General features: G+C 39.5%; 1 protein-coding gene across 2 annotated transcripts; it reads right to left on the bottom strand.

Moving 5' to 3' along the window:
* Positions 1-2,437: 2,437 nt before the first annotated feature.
* Positions 2,438-8,826, bottom strand: si:dkeyp-51f12.3 (uncharacterized protein LOC107988041 homolog). 2 transcript variants are annotated; one of them, XR_009394904.1, is made up of 4 exons: positions 8,463-8,826; positions 7,711-8,038; positions 2,955-4,429; positions 2,438-2,455 (listed from the first exon to the last, which is right to left on the bottom strand). XR_009394904.1 is itself a non-coding variant. In XM_059341053.1 (3 exons), exons 2-3 carry the CDS (start codon positions 7,968-7,970, stop codon positions 4,228-4,230), a joined length of 462 nt encoding a protein of 153 aa, XP_059197036.1. In that variant the 5' UTR covers positions 7,971-8,038; positions 8,463-8,826; the 3' UTR covers positions 2,543-4,227. The 2 variants fall into 2 exon arrangements, 1 of the variants encoding a protein (XP_059197036.1); XM_059341053.1 differs by lacking the exon at positions 2,438-2,455 and having other exon boundaries at positions 2,543-4,429.
* Between the last annotated feature and the right edge of the window lie 232 nt (positions 8,827-9,058).

Genomic DNA, 9,058 nt, shown 5'->3' on the forward strand with positions numbered 1-9,058 from the left:
ACCTTGAGTATATTTTGGTTATATTATTGTACTGCATTACTTCTACAGTGCAAGTATTTCTGCACTGGTTTGTTACTTTTAACTCCTCAGTATTCATACAGTATTGCTCAGCCTGTGATTTTGACTGAATTTCTCTAACTCTAAAATTGCAAATGTGAGCAAAGACATTTTTATTTGGAGTGGCTGGATGACCCATAGTGACAGATATCTTCCAGATTTTCCCACAAAGGTTGAACTAAATTGAACTTTGACCCAAAATATGTGACCACCTCGGTGCACATCTGGCACTGAGAGGAAGCAGAAGTTATTTCTGCAACTACTTTAATGTAGAGATGATAGACATGCTAAAATTTAATTATGTCTAAAAAATATATAGTAAATTTAACCCTTTATCAGGCAAAGAACTATATTTTGTAACTTCAGGTAATATTTTGAGAAAAAAGTTGCAAATTTACTAGATTAAAGTGGCAAATCTACAAGAAAAAAAGTCGCAGATTTAAGAGATGTAAAGTGGCAAATCTATGCGAAAAAAAGTCGCAGATTTACGAGAAAAAAGTGGGGAAAAAAGTAACTTTTTTCTCACAGATTCACCACTTTAACCCTTAATAGGGCACTCATTGAAATACTTGCAAATTCCAAACTTCAACCCTAGAGAATATTGGAGGATATTACATATTGCCAGAATGTATTAAAAAAAAGTTTACCAGATTAAAGTGGCAAATCTACGAGAAAAAAATGCGTAGATTTATGAGATTTAAAGTGGTGAATCTGCAAGAAAAAAGTTGCTTTTTTCACACTTTTTCCTCATAAATCTGTGACTTTTTTAAGCGCAGATTTGCCACTTTAAATCTCTTAAATCTGCAACTTTTTTTTCTTGTAGATTTGCCACTTTAATCTAGTAAATTTGCAACTTTTTTATCGAAATATTACCTGAAGTTACCAAATATAGTTCTTTGCCTGATAAAGGGTTAATGTTTTATTTCGTTGTTGTTACACTTTAGCTCATTGTGACTTGTTTGGGACTCCAAAGTCAAAGTATAGGACTTGTGACTTGCAAAACTATGACTTAGTCCCACCTCTGTCATATAGTAGATAGTGCCATCTTCTGGAATACACATGCAATACACATTAGACTTTATTAACTTCACACTGACAAAAGTGATGTATGTAAAACTGTTGATCAGTCACTTTAATTCACCTTAAAAAAACACATTCAGCTGTTTAAGGTGACAGAAAATGCACCAGAGGATCTCTTTACTGTCCTGAGTGTATCTGTGATGATGATGATGATGATGATGGTGTCCCTCCCTAGGACCAGGTGCAGCATGGGACAGCTGTGGCTCTTCAGGGCTTCAGGAAGAAGTCTACTGCTACTCGACTTTTGGCCACAGAAACCTGGCAGAGCCTCAGCATGCCTAAAATTAAACCAAAAAGGGGGGAGGAGAGGGGAGACAGAAATAGAAGTCTGGTTCTAGTGTTTTGTCCTCATTTTCTTACTCCTTTTTTTTTCTAATCTGAGGGAGAGTTCTGCTGAGCGTGCATGTCTTTATCTGGCTGCTGAATATTTGGATAATTACAAACACTCACATGCAGGAGCTGCGCAGTACAACCTCCTTTTTTTCCCCACCCGCTGGCCAAACTGAGGCTCAAGTGCCTTCATCAAGAGAACATTAATGGTCCTTTTTAAGCGAGGAGGAGGTTGGAATTACTCACTCTCCACCCAACTAATCTGCCCTTTTCAGTCACAACCTTCAATCATCTTTTTTTTTTTATTTCACATTTCCTCTTCTATCCCTCCCTCCTCTGCTGCGCTGCCATAGCTACTCCATTACATCACCATAAATGTTCTTGTTAAATAATAAAATTAGTATCTACAGTGTATTGGTGCAGATCTTTAGCCCCGCGGACATATTGCACTGCTGCCGTCTCCGTGTTTGCTCTCTAGATGATGGTCACTAATCATCCTGAGACACAGAAAGACCACAGGGAATCATTGACCAACAGTGTGTGTGTGTGTGTGTGTGTGTGTGTCTTTGTCTGTGTCAGTGTGGGTTATGTGATGATCGTGCAGTAGAAGCAATAGTTTTGACGCTCTTGGGGGTCACATTTAAGGGGCAGGAACAAATTACCTATGTGGTCGTCAATGATGGTCCTTACAAGTATAGAAGGAATTGTGTGTGTGTGTGTGTGTGTGTGTGTGCGTGTGTGTGTAAAAAAGCATTTTTTTGGGTGAGTGGTTTAGGTTAGGTAAGTAGTGGTTATAGTTAGGGTTAGAAAAAGTCTCCAGGAAATGAATGTAAGCCTTTGTAATGTTTCCAAATATGACATAAGTAACCGTGTGTGTGTGTGTGTGTGTGTGTGTGTGTGTGTGTGTTGAGAGTCAGTACCTTGCACCAGCTGCAGTACACACCACATCGTCTAGACATTTCTTCTGAATCTCAGAAGTCAAAATGACCTGACAAACACACACTCTCCATTACCAAATTGATTTCAACGTGAAAGCAATTACACATTATTTCCTGTCTTTCGCCACAACACACACACACGCACAGTCTGTAGTGATGGAAGACCTTCCACACAACCCTGGAACATATCATAAAAATGAGCAGAGTGCCAATTGCAGCATAGATAGGTTTCTCCTGTGTCATGATGAAGAGGTCGACTGCTGCTGCCACAAAGCCCCGTCGCTATCAGCACTCATCAATGTAGCTTCTTCCCTTCAGCCATTGTTGCAACAACTTCTGAAGCTAATGAAGCTCTTATTCGTGTCAACTTTAAAAATAAAGCACCTGTCGTAAAGTAAAGGTTTGGTGTTGTTCAGGGCTTGGAAGGTGAGGGTGGAGGAAGCACAGTTAGAGTTCCACTCAGCTGGTTATTACAGCCTGCAGACAGCCTGCTCAGGTCGGGTGTAAAATTGCAGGTGTGTGTGTGTGTGTGTGTGTGTGTGTGTGTACCTGATAGGTCACCTTGCCACAAGCTGCTGGCTAAAAGGAGACTCTCAACTAAGCTTCCGAGCAGTGTTGAGCTGACTGAATGTTTATCCTGCTTGGCTTGGACTTGACTATGCTTGTTTTCAGAGTCAAACTTGTATTAAGGGAAGGGGTGTTCAAAAATATTTTGTGCCAGCATATGATTGAAGGCTGCACAGAAGGAATATAGTCGTGAGTTGTCCCCCAAAATCTCTCACTTTACCTAACAGTAGTAGTAGTTAAATGCATGAATTTCATGTCACATTCGGGTTCCGCACAAACTTTTTCTGGCCTTTGGGCTGCCATTCGAGCAACTATGAGGTGGGGTTTCTGCTACAACATGTTTACGTGCTTTAATGTAAAAAAAAACACATTATTTTATACAACTTTATACGTCTGTATTTACCCTCTGTCTGAGACGCTCTGTTTTGGCGCCTGTCTCTTTAAGGCCCCCTGCCGAAAAAGCAGTCTGGTCTGATTGGTCAGTGCTTCTGCGTCTGCACACACCATATCTGCACCATCATTGCAGCTGGGAATTACTGTAACGGCACTCTCTACCTATATATAGTAAAGGTAGAAGTCCTGACAGCTTATTTAAAGGCACAGTTTTTGGAATACTGGCTGTGTGCATTTCTTTGGGATTAAGCATTTTAATACTTTCACAGTATTTGTATAGCACCCAGAACTGCTTTATAATAGAAAAAGACATGCAAATCTCACTTTTTACAATATGGGACCTTTAAATAAGTCTTCTTCGCCTTTCTGGGGTTTCCCTCTTTTAAATAAACAATCCATTGTTTGTAAGTGTGCCACCTCCCACTGAGAGCTCAGTAGCTATTCATTACCTCAGGTTTATATTAACATCACAACACAGAACTAACTTTCTGCAAACACGGGATACATAGCTTTGCTGTTAAAATTCTGCCTTCACTGGTTAAGGCACTTTGCATTGTAGTAAGCTGTCAGTGATCCTTGAGCAATGTTATGACAGGAGAGAGTGCAGATACAAAGAGGAACTGTGAGGAAAGTTCTCATCATGTTTGGAGAAGAGTGCCGGGAAGACACAGTAGTAGGTCACATAAATTCAAGCAGGCCAATAAAATGTCCTAATTAGGTGTCTACAGGAGGCTCGCAGCCAAACTGTTGACATGAATCCTTTAAGCTCGTAGTAAAAGTTACACAATGTTCGTCTCAAGAAAGGCCCCTTAGTGTAGAGAGAGGAGGAGTTGTAGTGATCCATCAAGTACAACACACACGTTTAGAAGACACAGAGGCCACGCGGGGGGTCGATCTCTACAAAATAAAACTGCTCGCTGTGCTCCTGGCTCTTCATCACTGTGTCGTAGGATGGAGGAGGCTCCATGGTCCAGGGTGGAGGGGTGGATGGGAGGGAGGCTGCAGGCTCCGGGGCCCTGCTCACTGAGTCCTCCGACATCTCTCTGCGAATTCGGTCCAATCTCCTAAAGAGAGAGTAGAGTGTGAAAGAGGCAATGGAAAGTGTACTAAAATGTGTTTTTTTTTTTTTTTAATTGTTTTTTTTTTTAATCCTTTTTATAAATTAGAATGTTATGCTTTTAACCTGTAGCACTTTGAGATTTCCTGTAATGTAAAGTGCATTACAAATAAAATGTATTATTATTTTATTATTATTAAAATGTTTTTATTTAATTAATACTCAACTAAATTACTAATTTAAAGTCAAGTAATTAACCAAAATTCAAGTGAATAAATAAATAAATTAAAGTAAAGAAATGTATAAATAAAATTTATAAAATTAATTAATTCATATTTAATGACATTGCTAATTAAAATTAAAATAATAAACCAAGTAAAAAATTCAAAATAATTTCAAGTAATAAACTAAGTTAAAAAAATTCAAAATAAATTCAAGTAATAAACTAGGTAAAAAATTCAAAATAAATTCAAAATAAAATTCAAGTAATTAATTCAATTAAATTGGTAACTAAATTTCAACTAAATAAATAAATTCAAAATAAAATTCAAGTAATTAAATCAATTAAATTGGTAAATAAAATAAATAAAATTAAATGAACACATAATTTATATTCAAATAAATTACAAAATTCAAGTAAATAAATCCAATTCAAGTAAATAAGTAAATAAAATTCAACTAAATAACTAACCACACTGTATCTTACACTTCGGCTCCTTTCATTGATTGGATTTTGTCTAATGATGTGTTCACACCAAATGCAATGAGGTATATAACATTATCCAGAGGTACACATCAGCTGCCACTCCAACACGAACGTTAATAATGTGTCTGCTATTTAATTGCAATAAATGGATCAAAAGGACGCTAAAAAAACTCCTTTCAACGCCTAAACTTTAAATAAAATAATTCAACTGCTTTCAATTCTAACACTTCAGGTCATTTTTTCACGTCTCTATCATTCCATTATTAAAAAAAACACTCTAACTCATCCTTCAGCTGTTCCTGAACTCTAAGCTTTTCCATAATAAAATGTATTCTGCCGTTTGCTTATCCTTCCCCTTCAGTGTTGTTGTTTGTTTGTTCGTTTGTTTTCTTTGCAGGAGTAATAGAAACAGATCTAAGTTGTTTGATATACTATAGTTGACTAATAAGAAAATAAGTAAATAAATAAATAAATAATACTAATAATAATAATAATACATATTTATTTGACATTAAGTGGCTATATATAGAGATAAAATGTCTTATTTTGAAGTGTTGAGTACCTGGGGAGAGGCCTAGATAAGTATTTTATACTTCAGCCTACTCCCTTCTTTTTCGAACCAAAATGATATAAGGAAATGCGTCGTGAATATTAAGTTAACTGGTTCTTATATCTATCTTATTACTTAGACTGGGCAGATGCATGTATATGTATAGGGCTATATAGACTGTATGTGTGAAAATGTTTATATGTAGCACCTTGGGATTGCTTTTAACAATGAAAAGTGCTTTACAAATAAAATGTATTATTATTATTATATGTTTATGTACATCTGTGTAATGGCGCCTATGTGAGTATGTGTATGAATATGTATATGCATCTAGCCTACGCTGTTGTAGTTTATGTTGTTTATTTTTTCGGTTTGAAGAGAAGAATTGATAATAATGAGAAACTGTACAATGTTAGAGTACAAAGAGAGTTTAGGTTCATTCTGAGTTTTGCCAGTGACTGTCTGGAGGTAGATAAAGTCTTCATGATGGATGGGGCTCCTGGCGTCTCTCTTCCTCGGTGCTGGACAATGAACAGATCAGGTCTTGTTTAATTTCGCAGCCAGCTTTTGTAGATTACCTCAGACAATGCCAGGGGGAGTCTGTCAGCCACATGCATGTGTGTGTGCTGATTTCTCCATGACCTACTTCTTTAATCAGTCCATAATAAAAAAATAAAATGTGCTTTCCAGTTTTCAGTGTCACAACTCCAGTGTTTTCATGTTGTGATGTAGTTCGCTGCCTTGTGATTACCAGGCTGAGTGCTGTGACTAATATGTGCTGATGTGTCCAAGAGATCTGTTCAGCAACAAGAGCGTTTGTCAGCTCAGCTCCCCGGATGGCGTGCTCTGGTATTTGTCTGTATGTGCGTGTGTTTATCAACACAAGGGAAAGCCTGGAATGTTCTTCACTTGAAGGGTTTGTTTATGTATAAAAAAAGAAGAGGTTTTCTATGCTTGTTGTCCTCCGCGCAAGGAACTTCTAATCTTTCAGCCATCCTACGGGGCATGGTTTTATTGTCTGACAATATGCTAACCACTTTGGACTCAACAGAAATATGTCAACAGACAGAGACAGGAATCTCTAACAGGCTCCAGTTGAGAACCAGTTCTAAATTACATTCCTAATATAACAATAATATTCCTCTGAGTTTATGAATTTTGCCCACATGTTTTTCTGCTGGAAACTTGCACCGTGGAGGAAACGGTCCAAGGCAATACTTTTTTTTCTCTGAAAATTATAATTATATAATTATTAATTTTATTTTTTTTAACTTTTTTTATTATATATTATATTTTTTTATTTTATACACACAAGTGAACACACCAAGCAAGGAGCAGTGGGCAGCACATTACTGCGCTCGGGGAGCTGTGCAGGGGGGTTAGGTGCCTTGCTCAAGGGCACTTCAGTCCTTGACCTGTCAGTACTGGGATTTGAATCGGCAACTCTCCAGTTACAAGCCCAATTCCTAACCTCTAGGCCACGGACTGCCCTGTATTATATATGCCCCATATTATAAGCAGAATTCATAATGGCATGGGTATCAGTAAAATATTATCAATTCCCTTCCCTTGTGATATTCTTATCTGTAATATTCTGTGTTCATTTGGTTTCTGAGCCCTTACATGTTTTTTTACACATTGCATTCCCTGTTTTAATTGACTGTTTTTACTGTTTTCAATTGTGTCTTGCTGTTTTTAATGTGTATGTAAAGCACTTTGAATTACCTTGTGTTGAATTGTGCTATACAAATAAACTTGCCTTGCCTTGCCTAGGAAAATGTCCCTACTCTCATTTGATTTATTGGCGAGGTAAACATTTTCCTGATTTGTTTATGTACTCAATCTCCAGCTTCAAGTCTTCTTTAATGCAGCATGATGCTAATTTTATAAATGATGGTCCCATGTAGAGTAAAATAGATGATAAAGCGGGGTATACTTTATACCCTAAAATGAAAAACTGCTGCTAAAGCAACATAGGCCTGTCTACCTTTTGTTATTGAGGCTGTGTGCATGTTCCTCTGTGCATGTGTACCTTTGTATAGCCTGGGCCTGCTGTGGGCTGAAGCGCGTGCCCGTGCGGGGGTGAAGGAGGAAGTGTCCGGGCACTGCCACCTGGAGATTCTTCATTGCCATGCAGAGTCCACCGACCAGCAAGGCCAGGCCGCCCAGGCACAAGAACAGTCCGAGCCAGAACAGCGGGTGAGATTGCGGGGCCAAGCACAGGGCCATGACCCCCCCAATGACCATCAGCAGCAAGCCAAAGCAGAGCAGAAGGCCCTGGGGGAGCGGCATCTCCGGAGCCCCCTGCCTTCTAGGAATTCACTTCTTCCAGATACAGCTGAACCTCAGCGGCAGCCAGTCTGCATGAGAGAGAGGGGAGGGATCAGATACACCGCATCCGTGTGTGTGTGTGTGTGTGTGAGAATGTGTGTGTGTTAGCCTACTCATAAATCTGTTAACAGCCACATTGTGGGGACTCACCTTCCTTGTTGTGACAAGATGCATAAGTTAAATGATTATGTTTTAAACTTTAAAGTTTGGATTATAGCTAGTGTTAGGATAAGTCTCCAAGAAATTAATGCAATGTGCAAATGCAATGTCCCCCAAAAGTGATGGAGACAAACACGTGTGCATGCGTGTGTGTGATGGAGGAAGAGGCGAGCAGAAGGAAAAAGGAAACTGCGGGAATAACACGGATATATGCAACACGTAAAATCATCCCTGCGCGCGCGCGTATGTGTGTGTGTGTGAGCGCGCGGGGCTGTAATCATCGATCCTCACTACCTGATCGGAAGTCTCGGTGAGGAGCTGCTCAGCAGATGCGTGGACTGAAAGCTGAACCATCTCTTTCCTCCTCTTCATCAACTTTCACTCTGCTCGTGATGTCTGTATGGCTTCCCGAAGAACTCTGAGAAAAAAAATAAAAACCAGCTTCTCCGCTTCAGTCGGAGTGTCGCCGCGCCCCCCGCCGCCGCGCCTCTCTCATTATGAGCTCCTCTGCCGCCGCTTTGCGTTTTCTCCCCGCAGAAAGACGCATATCCGGGTTGTTGGCTTGATTACGGCACCGAAAAATCTGAAGGAGCGGAGTTAATGATGTCGTATGTGGTGGGCCGGGCACTGTTTGGTTCCCATCTGGCTGCAGCAGCAGCAGCAGAGGAGCTGTGCACAGTGAGGAAGTGTTTTTTCATGAGGAAGGGGTTCCAGTGACGAGGAATGGAGGGCAGGGCGGGCGCAAGATCTGAACATTGTCACTTTGCTTCTGTTTGGGCAAGCTGTTTGCACAAAGAGAGAAAGATAGTCCGGTGATAAAAACTGTTTTTGAGCTGTGCCGGGGTGGTGATCTGCACTCAGTTACAATAAGAGGTCTATGACGGTGAATA

The sequence above is a fragment of the Centropristis striata genome, chromosome 9, assembly GCF_030273125.1.
Source record: "Centropristis striata isolate RG_2023a ecotype Rhode Island chromosome 9, C.striata_1.0, whole genome shotgun sequence".
In the NCBI taxonomy this organism is placed as follows: domain Eukaryota; kingdom Metazoa; phylum Chordata; class Actinopteri; order Perciformes; family Serranidae; genus Centropristis; species Centropristis striata.

Excerpts from the sequence above, each read along its gene's own strand:
- si:dkeyp-51f12.3 (XM_059341053.1), bottom strand. The coding sequence starts at position 7,970 with ATGCCGCTCCCCCAGGGCCTTCTGCTCTGCTTTGGCTTGCTGCTGATG. Across the intron at positions 4,430-7,710 it reads CAGGCCCAGGCTATACAAAG|GAGATTGGACCGAATTCGCA; the intron begins GTACACATGCAC and ends CTCTCTCTTTAG.